The 25,328-nt window shown below is 52.9% G+C and overlaps 1 protein-coding gene across 1 annotated transcript; it reads left to right on the top strand.

Moving 5' to 3' along the window:
- The first annotated feature begins 2,823 nt into the window (after positions 1-2,823).
- LOC136507407 (protein ENHANCED DOWNY MILDEW 2-like) lies at positions 2,824-4,902 on the top strand. Its single transcript, XM_066502139.1, has 7 exons — positions 2,824-2,931; positions 3,367-3,413; positions 3,564-3,651; positions 3,758-3,868; positions 4,010-4,257; positions 4,337-4,429; positions 4,536-4,902. The coding sequence occupies exons 1-7, from the start codon at positions 2,824-2,826 to the stop codon at positions 4,816-4,818; spliced, it is 978 nt and encodes a 325-aa protein (XP_066358236.1). The 3' UTR covers positions 4,819-4,902.
- Positions 4,903-25,328: the final 20,426 nt, after the last annotated feature.

Genomic DNA, 25,328 nt, shown 5'->3' with positions numbered 1-25,328 from the left:
CATCTTTTTTTTCCCGCCCTCCTTCCCACGCGAAGCGTGGGCACCCACGCTAGTATGTATAGTATTTGTGAACCCTACTTCCAAATTATATAAGGCGTGGGATATACCTGATTGGTTAATCCATTCTCCACCATCATAACGTCCCTGTTCATAGCACAGGCATGATACTCCCTCAGTCCCAGGAAAAGTGTCTTATGCGTGGGATGTACCTGATTGGTTGATCCATTCTCCACCATCATCGACGTCCCGTCCATGAAAGAGTGTCGTTGTAGCACTTGGAGTGTGTCCCAGAATGCGTTCGAGCTCTGCATAGCCACTGACAACCCCACCCACTAGGCTAGGCTGGCAGCCTGGGATCCGCTCGCCCCCTCCTCCCACTCTCGTCTCGACATCCTCTCTCTTTGCTCCACTAGAGCCGCCACCGCTTCTCCTTCACCGGCGCCGCCACCGCTTCTCCTGCACCGGCGTTAACCTCCCCTTCTCCTCCGTCGGCGAGGCTACGAGCGGCCGAGATCTAACGAGCACCCCCTCCTCTTCTCTACCGGTCCCTCTCTTCCCCTTCGTCGGCGTGGAGGCCAAGTTCCCGCCCCGAGATTCTCTGCTCCTCCACCGGCGCCGCATCCTCATCTCCTCTGTTGGTGCCACCTCCCCCTTCTTCTCCTTCATCGGCATGGAGACGACGCTGCATGGCTTCACGGCCGAGATCCGGCCCGGCCCCATCCATGGCGATCGACGCGAAGGGGTCACGGGTGGCGGAGATTCGGCCCTTGCCTCCTCTGCATCTCCCACCCCTGCCGGCGGCCTCCCCGTCGTTCGCGTCGCCGGAGAGATCGGGATGGAGCGGGCTCCGTTTGCGGCGCTCGATGCGGAGCGGACCGGCGGCGGGCCGTGGCCTCCCTTGCGGCGCTCGACGCGGAGCAGACCGGCGGTGGGCCGCGGCCTCCCACTCGATGCGGAGCAGACCGGCAGCGAGCGCGGGCTTGTCTTGGCGGGCGCACCGGTGACTGCGGAGATCCGGAGGCCAATGGTAGGGAGAGCGGGAGAGAGAGAGATTGTAGGGGTATTTTGGTCTTTTTACTTTTTCTCCTTGGTTGCTGTGCCCCTTCCTACAACGACATTATTTACGTGACGGAGGGAACTCGTGTCCTGTTATGTCTTTCATCTGCTATATGGAATAGTCTTGTGGTGTTTGGATTCAACAAATAAAATTTAGGAGGTGTGTCGGAAGGATGTTGTGTGGGGTGTTTAAATGCTAATAAAAAAACAAATTACATAATCCATCAGTACTAAGCCTAATTAATCCGTCATCATCATATGTTTACTGTAGCATCATATTATCAAATCATTGACTAATTAGGCTTAAAAGATTCGTCTCGCAAATTAGTCGTAAATTATGTAATTAGTTTCGTAATTAGTCTATATTTAATACTCCATGCATGTATCTAAACATTCGACGAATGCAAAGTCATCCATTTTTATTGTCTTACTATGGGCTATTTGGTAGGAATGATTTTGTGACAAATTGATTCTAAAATAAACTATATAGATAAAATGTGTTTCTATGCAATAAGTAAATCAGAGAACTATTAGAATTAGGTAATGACTTGGACATGGGTGGTCACTTTTTAGGCAAAGCGCACGCTCACGCACGTCCACCTCTCTCTCAGTCGTCGACCGCACGCTTTCCTTATCCTCCTCACCTCTCTCTCTCTCACTCTCTCCCCCCTCTCTCTCTCCGACAACGACCTCCTCCCCGTGCCCACTCCTGCACACCACCTCCTCCCTCTCTCCCCTTCGACGGCGGTGGCGGTTTCGGCAACAACGACGCCGGTGAGGTGGGCCTCCTCCTCCACATCTTTAGGGTTCCGACGAACTCTCCCTCGCATATTCCCAAACTCCGACGGCCTTAGAATGAAAAAGGGGGTTTGGGGAGGAAGGCTGGTCAGACGGTGGGGAGGCAGGCGGGCGGTTTAGAGGCCCTGGCGGCGGCAGCAGGGGGGAGGTGGCGCTGCGGGCGCGCTAGGGTTTGGCCGGAGCTCGGCGGTCGTGGAGCTCCGGCCAAAACCTAACGCGTTGCGGCGGGGCAATGGAGGCGAGGGGCGCCGGATAGGGAGAAGATGCCGAGAGGAGGGAGCACCGTGGGAGGAAGAACAATTAACATTGTTGCAAAAAAAAGAATATAATAATTTGCACTTTTACAATAAATGGCATAGCCGTGCGATCCGTCTATATTACGACTACAGCTGGGTCCGCATGGAATCAATTCTTCTTTATAAAATACCAGCAAGTATTTTTAACAGGGAGGCGATTCAGCTACGGAGCTCGGCCGACCGTCCTACCGCCCACTTGAATCCGTAACGGATCCGCGCGCACCTGAATAGAGGATATATATTCAAGTTGGTATGCACCGAGTTCTAACACGGAGGCGACTTGCGTAGTTCACGGCCCATATATCGCGTTTTTCCTAAAATCCCGCCGCCGCCTCCCCTCTTACTGCGCGCGGTGGTCCAAACCATACCAGCAGCGTGTCCTGATCGCCGTCGCCGCTGCCGCTGCCGCTGCCGCCGCCTGGAGTCCGGATCGGGTCCACCTGCATTGGTTGGTTCCCTAGCTCGTTCGTCGGTATGGAACGCCTGCTCCCTCCATTGGATCAGTTGATCCCTCGTTCTGTATATCGGCTCGATTAGCAGCCTATATATATCTTTTAGTCACCTGAACACCGTTGCCTCTGTGCAGGGACTCCCGAGATCCGACGAACATCTGCGGCATAGTTCCCACCACAGGAGACCGACCTAGCCCCGGCCTCCATTCTTGGACGAAACCATGGCTCGCAGAAAGGCAACCGCGGAGGAGCTCCGGAGGCTGAACAAGGCTCGTGAGTTCAAGCGAAAGAGAAACATGCTCAAGGCAGCAGGAGCAGGACCGGACAAGGTTGCTAGGGTTTACTACTTCTCTTTGTCATATTTTAACAAGTTCTTTGAGTAAGTATGTGGTATGTTATATATGTGTCAGGATTTCGGCCCAAACCTGCAGAGAAAATTTTATGTTTAGAACTCCTGTTTGTGCCACATCTTCATTGCTCATCTAGTTTTTTCTATTTCATAAGAGGTGGTCCAAAGAGGAGTTCTGGAGTTATGATTTAATCAATATTTTCTAATCTCGACCCAAACTTAGTCTGTTTATTAGCTACAAAAGTTGAAGCACGTCAAGATTGCAACATATATACGCCTTTTATTTGAAACTGATTCTCAGATTTTTCATTTTATTGTCTTCTTCTTAAGTTTAGTATTCTTCTGTCCCTTTTTTTGCTTGTGTGTGGTTATTATCTTTTTGACAAAGCTAAGATTAATTTTCTCTTGTTTGCAGGGAGAGGATGTTTGTGCAATTTGTGACGATGGTGGTGATCTAACTTGGTAAGTGTACCCATTATAAAGTTTCACTGATATACTTCCCCTCCTTTACTTGGATAAATATCATATATTCTGCAGCAATGTGTGAACGAAATCCTAGTTCCATGCTTAATTATAATACTAATATATCCCTTTTTTGCTGGATGTTTTCAGCTGCGAAGGTTGTTGCCAGAGGGTTTTCCACCTTGATAACAAACATAATTGCATCAAAACACTTGGGCTAACTATAGAAGAGGCAAAGGTATGTCTACGTTTGAGTAGCCATGTTCTTTAAGTTTAATCTTTACTTTAATTTGTAAATATCTAAAACTGACAGAGTTGCTCCATGTTTCTCATTGATAATTCAGAACATAATTGAGAAGGAAGATTTTGTATGCAAGAACTGCCAGTACAAGCAGCATCAGTGTTTCGTTTGTGGATCGTTGGGGTCTTCAGATGACACATCATCACAACCTGAGGTAAGGGAGCACGACATATATAAGTGTTGATAATTTCCTTCTCAAAAAGGGCTTCAGAAAAAATTTATCATGTTTTGCTGAAACCTTTGAACTTCTATTACTTCCGAATTATATAATTCTGATTTCTGCATTGCTTGCCAGGTTTTCCAATGTGAGCATGACGATTGTGCACGCTTTTACCACCCTAAATGTGTTGCTCAAATGCTATACCCAGATAGCCACCATAGCCAAGAGCTTTTTGAGCTCCAGGTCGCTGCCGGAGAGAGATTCTCTTGTCCTATGCATGAATGTATTGTGTGCATGGAAGTAGAGAATAAGAATGATAAGAGTATGCAGTTTGCAGTCTGCAGACGCTGCCCAACTGTTTACCACCGGAAGTGCTTGCCAAGGTCTGTTTCCGATGATATACCTACACTTGGAGATGTATGCAGGAGACTTTTTCCTAACAGTTCGTATACCTTTTTGCAGTGATATCCTTTTCAAACCGAAGAAAGGTCCCAAGGGTGCCATGCGAAGGGCGTGGAAGAACATGCTTCCGGATCGAATTTTGATATTCTGCATGTATGCTAATTTCCATACCTTCCATCACTCATATGCATACCACTCTTCTCCCGTTACCTCTGTTTTGACCTCCAGCGTTACTGAATTTTGTGAACCTTTTTTACAGGAAGCATGAGATCGTAAGGAAACTACAAACTCCTGCAAGGAATCATATCATCTTTCCTGAAGCCAATGTGCTGAAAACGTTTCAAGCTGCACCCATGGAACAAGATATGCCTGACCAAAAAGAGGCACCGGACCACTCGTTGCCGGTGCAAATCCACTCGCCGCCTCCACCGGCTGCAAGCGACCAGAATCAGTGCTGCTGTTCTAGCCCTTTCGACTCATTTGCTCCAAGTTCCTTGTTCATGCATCCGCATCCAGGCTCCTGTGGTTGGCTCGACGACTGACCATCCAGGCTCCTGTGGTTGGCTCGATGACTGATTATACAACCTATCTGCCCCTTGTAGAGAGAAGAAAACACCTGTTACAGGTCCTTTTGCAAATAGACAAGCTCGTGTTGGATTGGATGCGAGAAAACCTGAATTCTCTGTCGTTGTAGTTATAGGAAACACTTTGTTTTAGCTTGTACCTTGTTGCCATGCCCAAATCACATGTAGGGGGGAAACGTACACTACCGAAAACAGTAAATATGCCGAGTGTTTACTTATTTGCCGAGTGCAATTAATCGGGTACTCGGCAAAGAGCTAATTTGTCGAGTGTAGGATGTAAGACACTCGGCATACATATTACACTCGGTAAAAAACAATATTTGCCGAGTGTAGAATACAAGACACTCGGCAACATACAATACGATACTCGGCAATAAATTAACACTCGGCAAAATCGTATCACGTGACCGGCATGTGCGACGGCCGTCTGACAGCGTGTCGGGCGTTAGCAAAAATGCAACTTTGCCGAGTGTTAGCAAAAATGCAACTTTGCCGGGGCCCCCATTCTTCCACCAGCTTTGTGCTAAGGAGTTATCTCGTACCGTGGTTGCAGACATGGAAAAAATGGCGCCTGTGTTGCTCTGCAAGTTGGAGAAGATCTTTCCACCTGGCTTCTTCAATCCGATGCAGCATTTGATTTTGCACCTCCCGTATGAGGCACGAATGGGGGGGCCTTCGCAGGGTCGTTGATGCTATTCAATTGAGAGATTTCAAAAGGTTCTTCGAACTAAATATAAAAATAAATGCAAAATTGAAGCATCCATAGCAGAGGCATACATTCTGGAGGAGGTGTCAAACTTCACAACAAAATACTATGCTGACAACCTTCCTAGCGTGCATAATCCACTTCCTCGTTACAATGCTGATGAAGATGAATCGAACCTTAGCATTTTCCGAGGGCAACTAGGAAGTGCAAGTGGTGCGACTAACAAGACCTTGAAACATGAAGAGTGGCGCACTATTATGCTATATGTCTTGACCAACCTATCCGAAGTGGAGCCGTACATGCTATAAGTTCTCAACAAACTTTTTCTCAAGTAGTCACAATTCTGTGTCCAACTCCCTTATTTCTCGTTGGTACAGGGAATTTTATGAACGATTCTGGCGAGAATCAAGGGAACCTACCCCGCAGGAAACTTCGACCCTTCTTAGAGAGGGTGCGGGAAATGGAATGCCCGATTTTATTTCTTGGTTCAAACAGAAGGTACTGTCCATTTTGGCTCGTACTTAGTTTAACATTACAAGTTGCTTGTACGTGCGACTAATATAATGAACTATCCTGCTTGAACTTGTAGGGACAAACCGATGCGTCTATGAGTGCCGAGTTGAGACAGGTTGCCGATGGTTGTGCCTATAGGGTCAAGTCATTTACCGGTTATGACGTGAATAGATATCGCTTTCACACAACAAGCCACGAGCAGAGTCGGCCCAATCGAAGAACCACAAATACCGGAGTTTTTATGCAAGGCTTAGATGGGGTTGAGTATTACGGAAGAATTGAAGAAATATACGAACTCATGTTTCATGGTTGCAAACCTCTTAATCCCGTTATATTCAAATGTCATTGGTTTGATCCTGAAGTAGTGAGGCGGACCCCTAATCTTGTGCTAGTCGAAATTCGATAATCATCCGTCTTACCAGGAGACGATGTCTATATTATGTCTCAACAGGCAACACAAGTTTATTATCTCTCATACCCGTGCCAAACTGTAGACCGTCTTAAGGGTTGGGATGTTGTGTACAAGGTATCGCCACATGGTAAACTACCTGTCCCCAACAATCAAGATTACAACATAGACCCCAACACATATGACGGAGAGTTCTTTCAAGAAGATGGGCTCAAAGAGAGTTTTGAGATAGACTTAACTGAAGCTCAGGGAATGGAAGTAGACAATGAAAGTGGTGCTGACGAGGACACCGGTGACGAGGTTCAGAATGTGAAGGACTTAGAATTACTTCAGCGATTACATCTAAGCAACGACATTCCTCCTTCGGAGCACGGGGATGATTATATCGACATGTGTGATAGTGATGATGATACCTATGATCCAGCTAATCCCGATGATGATGATTATTTCTAATACATGTATGATCCGTGCTAATTGATTTATTATTTTCTAAGTATGTTTTGTTTATTTTGCATCTATTTTGATGTATTATCTGTGCTAATTGGTTTAGTCTTTTTAATTGCAGGTGATTGAACAATGGTGGGCGGTATGAGGAGGTTAACGTCGCTTTATTCAAAAGCGACAGCGGCGAGTAAAGGGTTCGATGCAGCTGAGGGGTCCGGGAAGAGACCTCGGGGTAGACCCAAGGGTCGAGCGAAGGGTGGAGGCAAGACGAGGCCACCGTCGCCTGTACCTTTGTCGCCGTCTGAGTTACCTTCCGCTCACTCATCCTCTGAGGAGGAGGTACAGGTGGAGGAGGAGGCAGGGGTGCAGGAGGAGGCAGGGATGGAGGAGGAGATAGGGGGTACCTCTTCCTCTAGTACAGGTGTGTGGTTGTGAGGTCCCTCGACCCTCCCAAAGCGACCGATACCTCTTGACAGACGTCCGCTGATTCGACCTGATGGAGAGAAGTAAGTAACTTTATATGTTATCACTATTTTTTCGTTTGATATGTTCAAAATTATAATAGAAACTAATAATTTATCTTAATCACTTGGACAGGGGTTGGAGAAGGTCGATGGGGGTGATCACGCACGCCATGTGAACGGCATCCTTGGTCTTTTGATCAAGGACAAATTCCCTGGCCTGGTGCAGTTCGGCAGAACTGTCGAGCCGGCCTACACTTGGGCCCACTATGCTGCCGTCTCTGACACCACTGATCGAGAGGGCAGGTGTTTCACCGATAAGGCACAGCGTGTCAAGGCCGAGCTTTGGGTAAGTCTTTCTCGCATTACATTGCTCAATACATCGCATTGATTGGACATTAATGAGTGGATACATCGCATTACATATGCAGGATTTCTTTAGATGCGAGGAGGGATACGAGGCTAAGGCGGATGCTGTGGCTGACAAAGCCGCCAAGAAACTCGTCAAGGACATGCACTACAAGGCACGCATCCAGGCCGTGATCCAATACCACGCGGAATTTCTTGCCGAGAGGATCACTAAAAGGGCGGCAAGAACCATGAGCCTGACCTCGGAACAATACATGAAGGTAAATATAGAACATCAATACTTATTTTTTCTGAGATTATTTGCGCTTAATTTCATCTTCTTATATGTCATATACTTGATGACATAGGTGCCTCCGTGTTGGTGCGCTTACGATATTGTCGGGTACCACAGAAAGGGGTCCCCTAAGCAAGAACCGAAAAAATCGCTTAGACCCTGTCAAAATAAAAGCCAAGAGACGACTATTGGCTAACCCCCGGCCTTATCCGAGACTACCGACTCTCCGCCTCGCTTGAGGCCCCGCGCGTAAGGCCTTGGACAGGAAACCGATTCTCCGTCTCGCTCGAGGCCGGCTCATGAGGCCTCGGACGGGGAACCGATTCTCCGTCTCGCTCGAGGCCGGCTCGTAAGGCCTCGGACGGAGAACCAATTCTCCGCCTCGTTCAAGGCGGGCTCAGCAACAACCCCGTCGCCTCCGCCTCGACCGATTTCTCTGACAGAACGTCACGACCAACTAAATGTGCCCAACCGCTCCCGCGATATCAGCCGAACGACGGCTCGACACAGCGGAGTGGCCGACGCAACGTGGGTCACATCGACGCCATGCCGTCCGGGGCAGGGGTTACCGACCGCTGTGCTCGGCACTGTGCCCACAATGGACACCCATGTAGCGCTGTGCTGCCTGACCCCAACTGCTCCGAGGACAGCACGGCGTGGGGAGTCAAGTTTGGGTCCCTGTAGCCTCAGAATCAGTGTACAGGACCAACTGCTCCCTCCAAGCCTCGGCAATCCACTTCAGGGTCTCGGCAGCCTTGGGATTCGCGCCTGCCGAGCCCCCCACGATGGCTCGGCCTCTGCACCAACTGAGCCTGGGCTCTTTACGCTGTCGACACACAGCGACCGGCACGTCATCCGCCATGCCCTACGTCAAGCCATCACTGGAGCTCCCACGTCGCACAGGATCGAGCGTGATCAGCGCGTCGCTCCAGTACATCAAGTACAAGACCGCTCCGTCGACCATGCCGCCACAGTAGTAAGCTACAGGGCTCGAACACGCCACCTTCGGTTATAGGACGCTGCGTAGCGAACACATGTATCACCCCTGTCACCCCTTCGACTATAAAAGGGAGAGACCGGGGCCGTTTCTAGGGAGGCTGACGCTCTAACGAACTCACGACGAGCTCACGGGTTCATGAACTTACGCATAGACTCAGACAGGCACAGACGAACACATGCTTTCCCGCTGCCTGAGATCAACATCTCAAGCAATCCACACCGTTCCACGCAGAGACCTGGGACTAGCTCCCTCTCTCGCCCAGCTTGTAACCCCCTACTACGAGCACCTCGGTGCAAGGAATACAAGATCGATCTCTCAGACTAGACGTAGGGCACCTATTGCCTGAACCAGTATAAACCTTGTGTCTCTTTGCATCACCATCTGGGATTAGGAACACACAATACAAATTCACTAGTTGGTTGAGGGCTCGCCGGTCCAAAACACCGATAGTTGGCGCGCCAGGTAGGGGCTCTACTGCGTGTCAGCTTCGTCATCCCAACAAGTTCTGGATGGCAGACCCCGTACGACCGCTACGTCTCGGCACGGTGATCTGGTTCGGGAGCCTAGAGTTCATGTCTCTAGGATCTGAGTACGACATGGTACTCCTCACACCCCGAGCCCCACCGACCAACGACGACATCACACACCAGCAACCCAGGTGCAGGGGGCGCCAGGGCCGCCGCCCTCGTCACGCCCGCCAAGCGCGACGCGAGCGGGACCACCCTGACACCGCGCAAGCACAGGGCCACGCGCCACGCTCCGCCGGTATCCCATGCCTAGCTGTTGGCACAAGGTCCCTGGTTGGGGACCTGTCTAGTCTGAGCCTAGATAAGGGAAACACGCCGGTGGCGTGCAGCGACGCCCTGTCATAAGGCTCAGCCCCGCCACCTCCTGAGGGGTCGACTCCGACGGAGCAAAGCCCGGCGACGGCACCATCCCCGTATCCCTTCGGGTTGCGTAATGCCACCGCCACCTATGCTTCCGCCTACGCTTCTGCTCATGCGGAGCCCTCAGGACGCCACCAATGCTTCGCCCTCGACCTCGACGCCACGACCTCGACTCACACCCACGCTGACTCCTCGGAGGAGGATGAGTCGTGAGCCAGAGCGAACTTCTCTGGGCTCCACGACCCTAAAGCCATGCGCCGCTTCCTGGTCGCAAGCGACTACTGCTTCGGCTACTCCGATTCTGATGACGAAGGCACTTACGACCCCACTCGTGAGTGCTTCCACGTCGGGTTCGGTATGCCGAGCACGGGCGATGAGGACGAAGGGGCAGGTTCGCGCTCCCCGCCCCCCGTGGGGGCGAGCGGCGCCGCACCTCCACGCAACGAGATCCCGACGGCATGGAACGAGAACCTTGCCCCCGAGGAACATCGATGCCTTGACTTGGAGCAGCTCCGTGAGCTTCAGGCCAAAGTCGAGCAAGACCGACTCCTGCTACAGTAGCTCCGAGACACCCTCGAGCAAGAGCAACGGGGTCGCGGCGATGGCGGAGCAGCCCGACGGAGGGCTCGCAACGTCCACCATCGCATCAACAACGACGTAGGGGGCGAGCAGCCCCCTATCTTCAATCCCGTTAGCTAGAACGTCGCGGCAGCAGCGATGCTTCTTCGAACGATGCTCGAGCCCTCTACCACGACCGGGCGACGGGTGCAGCAGGCCGAGAGCTCTGCCTCTCGACGGCGCGGGGGTGCCTTGGGACTACCCACGGCATCACTTCGGCAGGATAGAGGGGCCTCGGTTTGTTCTAAGCCTGCTCGGGCACCAACGACCAATAGGGCCCCCCTCGGTGCACGATCGCCTTGGCGACCGATGCGAGGCATAAGGCGACCACGATGTGGTCAGCAGGCGGCGGCGCCATGACAACGAGGGGCCCGTCCAAGGCTACCGCCCACACCGAGGCAGTCGCTACAATAGTGGGGAGGACCGCAGTCCTTCTCCTAGGCCACCTGGTCCTCGAGTCTTTAGCAGGGCCATCCGCGACGCTAACTTCCCGGCCCGATTTCGCCAACCAGCCAACCTCACAAAGTACAGCGGCAAGACCAACCCCGAGCTATGGCTGGCCGATTACCGCCTGGCTTGTCAGCTAGGCGTCGCGGATGATGACCTGCTCATCATCCACAACCTCCCCTTGTTCCTATCAAACTCGGCGCTTGCCTGGCTCGAACACTTCCCTCCCTCACAAATTCACGACTGGCGTGACTTGGTGAGAGTCTTCGTCGGGAATTTCCAAGGCACATACGTGTGCCCCGGGAACTCCTGGGACCTCAAGAGTTGTTGCCAGAAGCCGGACGAGTCTCTCTGAGACTTCATCCGACGTTTCTCCAAGCAATGCACCGAGTTGCCCAGCGTCGGCGACTTGGAAATTGTCCAGGCTTTCCTCTCCGGCACCACCTGCCGAGACTTGGTCCGAGAGTTAGGCCGGAACGTGCTGACCTCAGCGGCCGCACTCCTCGACATCGCCACCAACTTTGCCTCGGGCGAAGAGGCTATTGGGGCCATCTTCCCCAACAACGACGCCAAGGGGAAGCGGAGGGACGAGGCCCCCGAGGCCTCGGCTCCCCACCTCCCCAAGAAAAAGAAAAAGGGTCACCAAGGGAAGCAGGAGGTCCTCGAGGTCGATCTAGTCGCGGCCGCAGAGCGCAAGAATCCTCGGGTCCCTAGAGGCCCCGGGCTCTTCGACGATATGCTTAAGAAGCCCTGCCCTTACCACCAGGGCTCGGTGAAGCACACCCTTGAAGAGTGCACCATGCTCCGACGCTACTACGCCATCATCACCGACAATGGGATGCAGTTCACCGGCCATAAGTTCCTGACGTTCTGCGATGACCACCACATCCGTGTGGCCTGGTCGGCCGTAGGACACCCTAGGACTAACGACCAAGTAGAACGTGCCAACGGCATGATCCTGCAAGGCCTCAAGCCAAGAATTTATGACCGGTTGAAGAAGTTTGGCAAAAAATGGCTTGCCAAACTCCTGTCGGTCATCTAGAGCCTGAGGAACACTCCGAGCCGAGCCACGGGGTTCACACCGTTCTTCCTAGTCTATGGAGCTGAGGCCGTCCTCCCCACTGACTTGGAATACGGTTCCCCGAGGCTACATGCCTACAACAAGCAAAGCAATCGCATCACCCGCGAGGACGCCCTCGACCAACTGGAGGAAGCTCGAGATGTTGCGCTTCTACATTCGGCTAAGTACCAGCAAGCCCTACGATGCTATCAAGCCCAGCGCATTCGAAGCCAAGACCTGAAGGTGGGCGACCTGGTGCTGAGGCTGAGGCAGAGCAACAAGGGCCGCCACAAGCTGACCCCGCCGTGGGAAGGACCATACATCGTCGCCCAAGTGCTGAAGCCCGGGACCTACAAGCTAGCCAACGAGAAGGGCAAAATCCTCACCAACTCTTGGAACATAGAACAACTACGTCGCTTTTACCCTTAAATTTCCAAGCATTGTATACATCATTTCTCAAAATACAATTAAGAAGCGTTCTTTAGTTGTTCTAATTTTTCGAGAAACCCCCTGAGCCCATCGTAGGGCTCAGCGTTACGATAACACCATAAGGGAGACTCGGCTCTGCCTCTGCAGAGGTGCCCACTGCGGGGCTCAAACAAGACTCGGCTCTGCCTCTGCAGAACCGAGCCTACCTCGGGGGCTAGAAGGGGGGACTCCCCCCCTAAGTCCCATGTACCATTTTTTTGTCGTTTTTCAAAAAAAATTCTACGCCTAACTCTCTAGCGCGCTCTGACAAATTGGTTGTAAAAAAACTAAGGACCGAAAGTCTATCTCAAGGCCAAAAGGCCGGTCGAGTCACGAGACGGCCTACGCCTCCGGGCTATGGCACTCCCTCACCACCTTTCGCCCAAGGGGCAGCTTAGGCTCTGAAGAAGTTTTTTGCAAGAGATATGTTCAGAGACGAGACAGAGGGCAGAGGCTCGGAAATACAGTAAAAAAACGATTAAGAAGCGTAGACGCACAAGTACTTTAAAAAGGCCTCGACAGGCCACAAGCGTTACGGTACAAAAATAATCCTAATCTATTTACATGGCCTCTTGGGCCCAGGTCAAGGCTCAGGGTCTCCAGCGTCGGTGGACGGCGTGGGAGGGACCACCTCCTCCTCGAACAGCTTGGCCAGCGCCGTGTCGAGGCCCTCAGCCGCCTCCATCAGCTTCGTGACCTTCTCATCGGCCTCCTCATCATCCTCGGCCAGGACATAGCCATCGCTGACGGCCTCGAGGTCGATGTCGACGTAGTGCGAGGCGACGACGGCTAGGGCGCGCTTGACGCCCGTGTGCAGCGCCCCTCGGAGTCGCTCGCATACTTGGCCGCTCAACGCAATCAGGCGGCTCCCAAGGGAGCTGCCCGACTAGACTCCCTCAACCTCCAGGGCCTCACGGGCGGTACGGGTGGTGCTCTGTAGCGCGTTGTGCTCCCCGATCTCGGCCTCGAGCACCGCCTGCACCACGATGGAAGCCTCAACGACCCGGGAGACCTCCTTCTCCAACTCTACGCCAAGACAAGCAGGTTGGGGTTAAGCGCAAAAGGAAATAAGCCGAACTAGGGCTAAGGCCTATGGGACTCACCCTCGGTTTTCTCTTCCCAGCGCTGGGCCTCGACCCGAGAGGCCTCGGCTTTCTCTTTCCAGCACTAGACCTCGATCTGAGAGGCCTCGGCCACCCTGGAAGCCTCCTTCTCTAGCTCTACATCGCACCGGGGAGTTAGGGGTCGAACGCAAGAAAAACAAATAAAACAAGGGGCGTGGCTCAACGGGACTCACCCTCGGCCTTCTCCTTCAGTGCTAGGGCCTCGACCCGGGAGGCCTCGGTGACCTTGAGGGCCTCGGCCAGGGCACCTTTCGTTAGCAGGTGCGCGCCCTGCTCCGCCCCCAGCTGCCCAGCGATGGCCTTGGCGGAGGCCTCTGCTTGCTTGGCCCGAGACCTGAAGGTGTCCTGCTCGCCGGCTGCCCGGGTCAGCTCCTCCTCCAGCTCCTTGATCCGCACCGCCAGAGGGGCGGCCTGCTCCCGAACCATGGCTGCCTCGGCCTTTGCATCAGCACAGCGAAGGCGGAGGTCCTCCACCTACGCGCTCCGCGCTGACAGAAGCTCGTTGGCGCCGGCAAGCAGGTCCTTCTACTACCGGAGCTGGTCCCAGACGCCCCTCTCCCGCCAGAGGAACAACGACTTCCTGAGGGACCGGTCCTTGAGCTCTTGGATAGGCAGAATAGACGTCAAGCGCTGCGAGAGAACTCAGGTCAAAGACAACACCACACGAGAAAAGAAGGCGCGTACCTGGGCGACGCCGGGCAGATTGTCGGCTATGACGGACAGCGCTGTCCGCAGCGACCGCTCCGCCAGACAGTGGTATTGCTCAAAAGTGCTCCAGCGCCCCCCTCAGCCACGTCCTCGAGAGCGAACAGGGGCTCCCCTTCAGGGTCATCCCGGCTCCGCCATAAGACACGCGGGTGATCCCACCCGCGGGGCTCGGGTTATACCCGCACGAGGGCCGAGCTTCCCTCGCCAGAGATCGAGCTGGCTGCTCCACGGTGCTGGCCGCCTCGGCATCTGCCGCCTCCTTCCCCTGGGAAGTATCGTCGGAGGAGATCGAATGGACCTCCACTTCTCAGGTGCTCTCCTGAGACGGCGGTGGGCCTTGGACCGGGGGCAGCACTGAGGTTTGCCCCGCCTCCATCTCTGCTTCCTAGGCCACCGGCTTCGCCGTGCTCACATCGGCCTCCGCCACCCCGGCCTCGGTGGTCCCGGGGGCTCTAGCCTCCGCCACCTCGGCCTCGGTGGTCCCGGGGGCTCCGGCCTCTGCCGCCTCGGCCTCGGTGGTCCTAGGTGCCCCGGCCTCCGTCACCTCGGCCTCGGGAATCCGGGGGGCCTCGGCCTTTACCTCGGTGGCCTTGGCGACTGAGGGCGCCTCAGCTTCATCCGACCCACGGGCCTCGACCTCACGGGGCGTAGGCTCCTCCTCCTCCGCTTGCTCCATGGCCGCCTCGGTAGCCTCTCCCTAGGCTACCGGCTCCTTCGGGTCAGCCCTCGCCGATGCCGCGCCACGTTGTATGGCGGCTTGCGCCTCCACCACCTAGTGGGCGGTGGAGCTAGGGCTCACCTTGAGCGCCTTACGTGGCACCAAGGCAGGCACCTCCGCATGATGCTTTCGGCTGAAGATGACATACTTATGTGGTCAGCATATGACCAGAAAGCGAGCGGGAGACGATACGAACTCCGCTGACAAAGCACTTACCTCGAATGGGGACACAACCACTTCTGCACCGCGCCCCTCGTCCTCTGCAACGACGGTGGTGGCAGCGATGGCACGGCCCCCATGTCCATCGGTGCCGACCGGCCCTCGATGGACCCCAGCGCCGCCTTGACCCTCTGCAGAGGCTGTTGGGTCGCCTCCGGTGCCGCCTGCAACAACCCCGCCGCCTGCTCCACCTCCGCCGTCAAGCCCACCAGGCTAACGGCGTGCTTGCCTAACGCCCGTGCCTCAGACGTGTTGGCCTCGTCCCTGAGGTAGGCGATCACTGGCCCTGAGGCATCCTCTCCTCCTCCTCCTGGGGATGCCGGGCCGCTTGCCGACACCCCGACGTCAGGGAGATGGTCCAGGGGACCCCACCCCACCTCGCTCTCGCCATCTCCACCCGAAGAGTCCGTTGATAGTGATGGCGATGGAGATGCCTCCACCGGGAGACCGTCCTGCCTCTGCTGCCGGCGGCGCTTCTTCAGCTCCTCGTGCTCAAGGATCTTCCTCATGCGCTTTGCCTCCTCGGCATCCTTCTTCTTCTTCTATGCCTCGGCGTGCGCCCGGTTCACCGCCCGCCGCTTTGCGTCCTCGGGAACGGGCGGCGGGGAGGCTCGCACATCCCTCATCCCCTATAGGAACGGTAAACACAAATAAGGGAACAGGAAATGGTGAGGAACGGGGAGGCCTCGGGGGCTGCAGCGGCACGTGACTTACTAGGGAGAGGTACCCCCGTGACGGACGCATCGCGATGGGGGTCAGACCACCGCTTCTCAGCTTCCCCTCCACCATCTCCCTCACCCGATGTAGAATCTCCTCGTCGGAGAGGGTGACGGCAGACATCCGGATGCCCTCGATCAGCTCATCCGGTGTCATGTCGAACAGCCGCCGCCGCTGAGCCATCAGTGGCAGCACCCTCCGGCGGTGGAAGGCAGCCACGACCATAGTCGTCGTAAGGCTGTGGCTCCGCAGCCTCTCCAGCCCCTCCAGGAGCGGCTATAGCTTGGGCTGATCCTCCTTCGGGACGCCATACCTCCACTTCTCCGTCTGGTTCTCCACGACCCGCTTGGTGTAGGGGGGAAGTCTGCCGTTGTCGTTGCAGAGGTAGAACTAGCTGTTATACCAGCGGCAGTTGGATGACGCGAGCTACGCTAGGATGTAGAGGTGCTGCCGGTCTTGGTGCACTTGGAGAGTGCAGCCGCCGGCCCTCACCGCCTACCTCATGCCCGTCGTGCCCGTCGGCTTGGTGGTATGCCCCACCCGGAAGAGGTGGAGCCACAGCTCCCAATGGGGGGCAATCCCTAGGTACCCCTCATAGACGGCGATGAAGATGGCCGCCTACGCGATGGAGTTGGGGTTGAAGTTGTGAAGCTCCACGTCGTAGTAGTGTGGGAGCGCCCGCATGAACCGGTCCGCCAGTAGGCCGAGACCGCGCTCGTGGAAGGACACGAAGCTCACAACGTAGCCATCGTGTGGCCTCGGCTCTGGCTCGCCCCCCCAGAGCAATCCACTCCGGTCTGCTGGGGTCGGTAACCGGGCGAAGGAGGCCGTCGTCGATGAGCGACTACAGCGTCTCCACGGATACATCGGACTGACCCCAAGGATCCACCTGAATGACAACCACGCTGACCATGAGTACGGTGGGAATGCGACTACGGCAGTAAGCCTCGCTCTCTCCCTCTCTTCCTCTCCCTTCTCCCTTCTTCTCCCCGGCGCTCTCTGTTCCTAGCAAAGGCTCGAGGGCAGCAAAAGCAAAGGCAGACAAGGTAAGGAGGAGAGGGGCGAGGCTCATCATGTATTTATGCAGGAAGGGGGCAAAACGGACGGGCGACGAAATCGGGGAAGTTTCCCTCAGATCTGGCACAGTTAATCTAGATCCGATTTTACCGCCCATGCGCCCACCTTTTCCTTATTAATCGCACGCATAGTTATGTCTCGTCCACTGACACCGCGTCGCATCCGACCACAGCAATGGCAGGCGCCATTCTGCCTCCCCAACAAAACCGCCTCAAAGGGCGCACTAGCTGTTGTCAGCTGATGGGAGAGAAATACCCCCCACCCGATTCCTTTCAGACGAAGGAACTGGGCACCGAGCCCATTACGGTCCAGGGGTTCGAAGGCTAGGCCCTCAAGGGTCTCGACAGCCGCCCCAGGACAACAGAGTCAGGGATGACTATGGGTGAGCCCATACATGGCCGAGGCCCAAGCAAGTGAAATGCTTGGGATGCCCTAAGTCGTGTCTGAGACCGGCAGGGAGGTCTCCGAATGGGATCCCACCATAAGGAGGCACCGAGCCCCAGGGCCAATCGAACAGCCCTGGGACCCACTAGAGAAACCCTCTGGTACTTTTGGAGTGTGTCTCTGGACCGCTAGCCGACCCCTATCGAATGGGGCATGGGCCTCCACTCGGACTTACCCGATAACAGCTCACCGGAAGTGTCACCGCTCGCGCCCACTGAGGGTAGCCTGGCATATTCCACCCCTCCTTCCAAACGAAAAGGATGCGCGAGGGTTGCACAAAAAGCCAGGGGAACCCCTGATCGCCCTCTCACTCTGTGCAAGAGGCTCAGGGGCTCTTCCTGCAACCTTGCCGAGACCCAGCGACCCAGGCTCGCACCCGAGGGCTCGGCAAACAACCCCTCCTTCCAAACAAAAAGGATGCGCGAGGGTCGCACAAAAAGCCAGGGGAACTCCTAATTGCCCTCTCGCTCCATGCAAGAGGCTTGGGGGCTCTTCTTGCAACCTGGCCGAGACCCAGCGACCCAGGCTCGCACCCAAGGGCTCAGCAAACAACCCCTCCTTTCGAACGAAAATGATGCGCGAGGGTCGCACAAAAAGCCAGGGGAACTCCTAATCGCCCTCTCACTCCGTGCAGAGGCTCGGGGGCTCTTCCTACAACCTTGCCGAGACCCAGCGACCCAGGCTCGCACCCGAGGGCTTGGCAAACAACCCCTCCTTCCGAACAAAAAGGATGCGCGAGGGTCGCACAAAAAACAGGGGAACTCCTGACCACCCTCTCACTCCGTGCAGAGGCTCAGGGGCTCTTCCTGCACCCAGGACGAAGACAAGCAACCCAAGCTCGCACTCGGAGGCTTGGAAAAATGCGATAAAGGGCACCGTGCCCGTTATGGTCCAGGGGTTCGAAGGCTAGGCCCCCTAAGGTTTCGACAGCCGCCCCAGGACAAATAGAGTCAGGGATGACTATGGGAGAGCCCGTACATGGCCAAGGCCCAAGCAAGCAAATGCTTGGGATGCCTTAAGTCATGTCCGAGACTGGCAGGGAAGTCTCCGAATGGGATCCCACCGTAGGGAGGCATCGAGCCCTCGGGGCCAATCGAACGGCCCTAGGACCCACTAGAGAAGCCCTCTGGTACTTTTTGGAGTGTGTCTCTAGACCGCTAGCCGACCCTTATCGAACGGGGCATGGGCCTCCACTCAGACTTACCTGATAACAGCTCACCGGAAGTGTCACCGCTCACGCCCACCGAGGGTAGCCTGGCATATTCCACCCCTCCTTCCGAACAAAAAGGATGCACGAGGGTCGTACAAAAAGCTAGGGAAACTCCTGATCGCCCTCTCGCTCCATCCAGAGGCTCGGGGGCTCTTCCTACAACTAAGCCGAGACCCAGCGACCCAAACTCACACTCATGGACTCGGCAAACGCGATAAGACCCTTTGCTCAAACATGAGAAAAGCCCCTAGAGGAATAAACCCACTCCTCCAGGGCCTCGGGGCTACACCCGGCGGGTGCGCTCGCGCGCACCCACTGAGGCCTCGAGTATGAAATATCATCCTGTCAGGAGCTGCCGCGAGCCAAGTCTCGTCAAAAACCTCAAGAAGAGCACTCACACTCTCCCCGAGGCTCGAGGGCTACTGTCGGGTACCACAGAAAGGGGTCCCCTAAGCAAGAACCGAAAAAATCACTTAGGCCCTGTCAAAATCAAAGCCAAGAGACGACTATTGGCTAACCCCCGGCCTTGTCCGAGGCTACCGACTCTTCGCCTCGCTCGAGGCCCCGCGTGTAAGGCCTCGGACAGGAAACCGATTCTCCGTCTCGCTCAAGGTCGGCTCGTGAGGCCTCGGATGGGGAACCGATTCTCCGTCTCGCTCGAGGTCGGCTCGTAAGGCCTCGGACGGAGAATCGATTCTCCGCCTCATTCAAGGCGGGCTCGGCAACAACCCCGTCGCCTCCGCCTCGACCGATTTCTCTGATAGAACGTCACGACCAACTAAACGTGCCCAACCGCTCCCGCGATATTAGCCGAACGATGGCTTGACACAGCGGAGTGGCCGACACAACATGGGTCACATCGATGCCATGCCGTCCGGGGCAGGGGTTACCGACCGCTGTGCTCGGCACTGTGCCCACGACGGACACCCATGCGGCGCTGTGCTGCCTGACCCCAACTGCTCTGAGGACAGCGCGGCGTGGGGAGTCAAGTTCAGGTCCCTATAGCCTCAGAATCAGTGTACAGGACCAACTGCTCCCTCCAAGCCTCGGCAATCCACTTCAGTGTCTCGGCAGCCTCGGGATTCGAGCCCACCAAGCCCCCCACGATGGCTCGGCCTCTGCACCAACTGAGCCTCGGCTCTTTACACTGTCGACACACAGTGACCGGCACGTAGTCCGCCATGCCCTGCGTCAAGCCATCACTAGAGCTCCCACGTCGCACAGGATCGAGCTTGATCGGCGTGTCGCTCCAGTACATCAAGTACAAGACCGCTCCGTCGACCATGCCGCCACAGTAGTAAGCTATAGGGCTCAGACACGCCACCTCCCCTTACAGGATGCTGCATAGTGAACACATGTATCACCCCTGTCGCCCCTTCGACTATAAAAGGGAGAGACCGGGGCCGTTTCTAGGGAGGCTGACGCTCTAACGAACTCACGACGAGCTCACGGGTTCATGAACTTACGCATAGACTCAGACAGGCACAGATGAACACACGCTTTCTCGCTGCCTGAGATCAACATCTCAAGCAATCTACACCGTTCCACGCAGAGACCTAGGACTAGCTCCCTCTCTCGCCTAGCTTGTAACCCCCTACTACGAGCACCTCGGTGCAAGGAATACAATATCGATCTCTCAGACTGGATGTAGGGCACCTATTGCCTGAACCAGTATAAACCTTGTGTCTCTTTGCATCACCATCCGGGATTAGGAACATGCAGTACAAATTCACTAGTTGGTTGAGGGCTCACCGGTCCAAAACACCGACAGATATGCAGTGCTGGGCCCGGATGGTGGAAAGGTGGTGCGACCCGCGTGGCAAGAGAATCACAACGCTTGTCGGGAGCGGCGTTTGCTGATGCTGGGTCCAACACACCATCAAGGCAACCTCAACCTCTCAGAATACACGGCTAGATGGGTATGCAAATTCATTTCTTTATTCTAAGGCTCAACTCTACATAATTTCTAATCATATTGCTTTTTTTTACAGTTGGCGTCACATGGTGGCTAGTCCTGCACCCAGTTCGTGGCATATGCTTTGGCCCACAAGGGGAAGGCGACGTCCGATGTCGTCTACAACCCAGAGGACCTGCCCTTGGCGTACAATAATGAGTCCGCCACAGTCGTCTCAAAGGATACACATCGATGACAAGGGAGGTCCATGGCCTAGAGTACGATCCGAGCACCCATGACCTTGATGGAGAAGTGGTCATGAGGGCGGGAGGAGGCAAGAAGCATGGCTAGTTCTGGATTGGCGACGGCACCATCGACATGGCCAATACTCCCACTCTCTCTCAGATTTGAGCACGGAGCACGGGTTCTAGTCCAGCGATACGCCCATGGCCGGACTCTACATGGTTCCAGATGAACGCACTCTAGGTTATTTCTGTTTTATTTATCGTTCATTGATTTTACATACTTTTGCATTGCATTGTAACATTGGGATGAAATATTGTAGGCTCAGCTAGAACAAGAAACGAGGCGCCAGGAGGAGCTAGAGGCGAAGATGGAGGCAGAGCGCTAGAGGACGGAGGTAGAGCGCCAGAGGATGGTGGCAGAGATGGTGGCAGAGTGGCAGAGGATGGAGCTACAGATGTTTGAATATATGAGGGGTGTTTATGCTGTAATCGGTCAACCTCCACCACCGTTTCTAGCCCCTCCTCCTCCTGCTCCAAATACTGTTTCAAGCTCTGTGAGTCACTTTACAACCTTATAATCTAGTTTATGCAGAATCAATCTTACTTTGTATCCTTTGAAAGAGAGTAAAGTTATTTAAAATATGTGTTTACCTTGATATTAATCTTGTCGATGTTGACCTTCATGCCAATCCCTTCTCCTTTGTGCAGCATCAATCGGCGGCATCGAATGAGCCTCATGCCCCAGCCCCATCGCAGTGGAACTCGTGGCCCAAGTGAAGCCCTATCGCAGTGAACTAATGGCCTAAGTACTTGTGATTTTATTTGTATTTGCATTTGTGGATTACCTGTGACCACTTGTGGTTGTGAATGAGCTATGACTACTATTTGTGGATTCTGAAGTTTATTTGCATCTATGTGTTGTCGATATATCTATATGAATTGCCTGTGATGCCTATTGTGAACTATTTGTGATGGATGTGATGTTTATTTGAATGTGGTACGTGGCTGTGACCGAACCAATTAAAATGATTATTTGTGGTAGCTTTGCCGAGTGTTACACTCGGCAAAGACCTCTTTTGCCGAGTGTCAGCTGTAAAACACTCGGCAAAGTGGACACACAACATCATTCTGTGCATTCTGGACTTAAAAATGACATGTTTGCCGAGTGTCAGCCCTTTGACATTCAGCAAAGAAGTCAAATTCTGTCGGTATTGGAATGGGCTTTGTCGAGTGCTCATACTGTGGCACACGGCAAAAGCAGTAAGTTTGCCGAGTGTCACTATTTGACACATGGCAAACTGTACAGCTTTGCCGAGGGCCCCAAGTTTGACACATTACAAAAAGGAAATCTTTGCTGAGTGTCTCACCGTTGACACTCAACAAACGTGCCGTGACCGTTTCCCCTCTGTCACGTACGTTTTTTCGCCGAGTGTCGTTTTCAGCTCTTGGCAAAGTCTTTGCCGAGTGCTCGATAGAAAACACTCGGCAAAGCTACTGTTTGCCGGTACTGTAGATGCCGTGTGCTCTTTGCCGAGTGTTACACTCGGCAAATCATTTGCCGAGTGTAATGTGGCCTTTGCCGAGTGCCTGTGGCACACGACAAACTTACTGTTTCCGGTAGTGGTAGTAGACAAATCTATAAGTGATCAGTGGGTCGATCGGAGTGTACTTTACATCTGTCAAGAGGAACTTCTATTGATCATGTGGGCTCTATGCCGAATCTAAGTACATACTCCCTCTCCTATCCAAATAATTTTTTTGATATAATATTATATAAGATGCAAATCTAGGTACTAATTACAAAAATTGCAAAATGTTTAGCACTTCGAAGTTAATAAGGGACTAATAATATCCAAATGGGTAGCCAATAGGTACCAATCGGTAGCCCAAGCATCGATAAGTGGTGCCATGTGGTGACTCAAATTCTACTTGTTGGACTAGGACTCAAAGAGAGCTATGATACTAGGATTTCTAATTCTATTAGGACTTCATTGTAGAATCATACTAGGAGCATAGGAGTTGAACTCCTACTTGCATGTATGAAGATCCTGGAGAGTACTGAGAATGAGCATATAGCTCAGTGGCTAGCGACTCTGGGTGTGAGCGCTGCCCGCCCGAGTTTGATCCCAGGGATCGCAACTCGAGTATCTCACCTGTCTCACCAGGGCATGCCCCCAAAATAAATTCCATTGCCTCCTCACGTGGTGCCACAATGGTCAGAACGATGTGCCCGTCATCTACGAAGCCCTCGATGGCTTTGTCGATCTCACTAAGGACATGATCTTCAAGCTGCATGTAGTTGTAGATCTTAATATGTGCGTAGGGGTGTGAGTGTGCGCATGTGTGTTGGTATAGTTAAACACACACAGATAAATCCGTAAGCACACGAATACCGATGTAGCACTTCACCGGAAAGTATTCCAGAATATCAAACTCAAGGAAACGTGTGTGAATTTAACTAAGTCTAACTTAACCCGAAGTAGCAACAAGGCTTAAGATAAACATGAGCGTAGAGAGGATCACTAGGGTTTTCTAGTTCTAACTTCGGTAAGTTATGTCTTCTACCGTTCAACTGAGGATATTATTAAGGAGAAACACATGCAGAGTATGTTTTCCTAGTAACCAGGTCCTACTCGGCCTACAAACGGGAAATGGTCTACGAAGGACTCAACAAGGCTATAAAGTCACCCTTGCGATCTACCACCGATTCAGAATATAGGATACATTCATGAGTAACCGAGTCTAAGCACCACGCTTACACTATGAATACTACTCTAACCCAAGAGCGACAAGGATTAGAGTACTCAAAAAGAGTCACAAACTTGAAGAACAATATAAACAAAATACTTACTTGAATCAGAAGTTGATTACCAGAGAAATTTCAGAAGCAAGCTCAAGAAGAACTTGATTCTATCAGGGTACAAGCCATAGAGAGAGCACTGACAGGCCGACACTTCATCCAAACTCTTCCCTCACTCTCTATCTCACTATTTCTAGTTACAAAGACTAGATCCTATCTTGGAGGACTAATCTTCTCTTGATTGCTGGCTCTGATCCTGATGGAGAGGATATGAATTGTGGCTTAGGGTTTTTGAATATCAGGATGGCTCTGCTGGAGGAGGTATAGGGGCATATATATAGGGGGTACGCCAATTCTGGACCCTCAGATCAAATAGACCTTGAGCAACGACATAGATTTGATCTTTAAGGCGGTGGAGAACCAACATTCGAAGGAGGGGCTTACTATGGGGCCCACTGGCCAGGCGGCCCCACATGTCCGAGACACAGGGTCTGCCGTGGTTGTTTGTCTTCTGGAGTCTTTTGGAGTCTTCCTAAGTCGGTTTCGTCGCGGATAGTCGTGATTTACTTTGACGAATAGGTACCCTCTTTGACAATTTTCTAATTAAATTCTCCTATAGTTAATAAATCACCAAACTCGTGGAACTCATTAGTTTAAAACATTATGCCTATGTTAGTGATCTATTTTAGTTATTTATGCAGGGTATATTGATGGTTCATGATTGACATTAACTACCATCAACAAGCTCCCCCACACTTAGGCTTTTACTCATCCTCGATAAAAGGATGGATTACTTAAGACATAACCTTGGGATAAGACATCAACATAAAACTATTCCTAGTCATGCATGCACTGCAGGATTCAAAGTGTCTACCATGAAACTTTGGGTGGTTGAAGAATGGAACAACTTGAAACAAATCACCATCTTCCTTTAGTCAAGTTAATTGGAGAAACATTTTAGGATTTTTGAAAACAAAACAACTTACCTTGTCCTTTTGTGGCACTCTCAAATCACTCAATATATGTGGTATTTGTGGATCCTCACCAAGGCATAGTTAACTTTGCATTGTTTTTACCTACTTCTAAAGGTCTATGTGGAGCTCAGGTAGGAATAAATATGAGACACATACTTGTATTGCATATATTGTAAAGTCAAAACAAGGATCCAAGGAGAAAAATATCATACTCTTAGATCAAGATGTGCATGTGTGTGGATGTATATATATGGTGGCTAACCTAATTCTACAATGTTCCTTGAAACATATCTCCCTTGTTTGAAACTTGAAAACACTTTTGAAAGAAATCATGGGCTATCTTATTCATTTCTTCTCTTTTTTCTTCTTCTTTTTAGGCAGGCATCTAAGTACCTATTATTTTAGATATCTCAGACACTTGTCCATTTTTTCAACTCTTTCTCTCTTTTTTTACTTTTGCATAGCCCATGCCTCTTTTCTGCAACAGAATTTTTTCAAGAGAGATATTTACAAGAACTTGGAGTATTTATTCGGTGAAATCCTAACAAACATATTTTTGTGTCTATTCCTAGTGTAGGAATAGAACATTTTTGGGTGGATGGAAAACATGTGTTTGCATACTCCCAGTGTAGGAGCAACACATATATGTGGAGTGTATGTGATCTTGATCTTGAGAGGATGA

Source organism: Miscanthus floridulus, chromosome 15 (genome assembly GCF_019320115.1).
Source record: "Miscanthus floridulus cultivar M001 chromosome 15, ASM1932011v1, whole genome shotgun sequence".
In the NCBI taxonomy this organism is placed as follows: Eukaryota; Viridiplantae; Streptophyta; class Magnoliopsida; order Poales; family Poaceae; genus Miscanthus; species Miscanthus floridulus.
The sequence above is the reverse complement of the archived record's forward strand: the minus strand, read 5'-3'. Positions and strand labels throughout refer to the sequence as shown.

Coding starts and splice junctions, on each gene's coding strand:
- LOC136507407 (XM_066502139.1), top strand. CDS start 2,824: ATGGCTCGCAGAAAGGCAACCGCGGAGGAGCTCCGGAGGCTGAACAAG. Junction 3,414..3,563: donor GATGGTGGTGATCTAACTTG/GTAAGTGTACCC, acceptor GGATGTTTTCAG/CTGCGAAGGTTGTTGCCAGA. Junction 3,869..4,009: donor ACACATCATCACAACCTGAG/GTAAGGGAGCAC, acceptor ATTGCTTGCCAG/GTTTTCCAATGTGAGCATGA.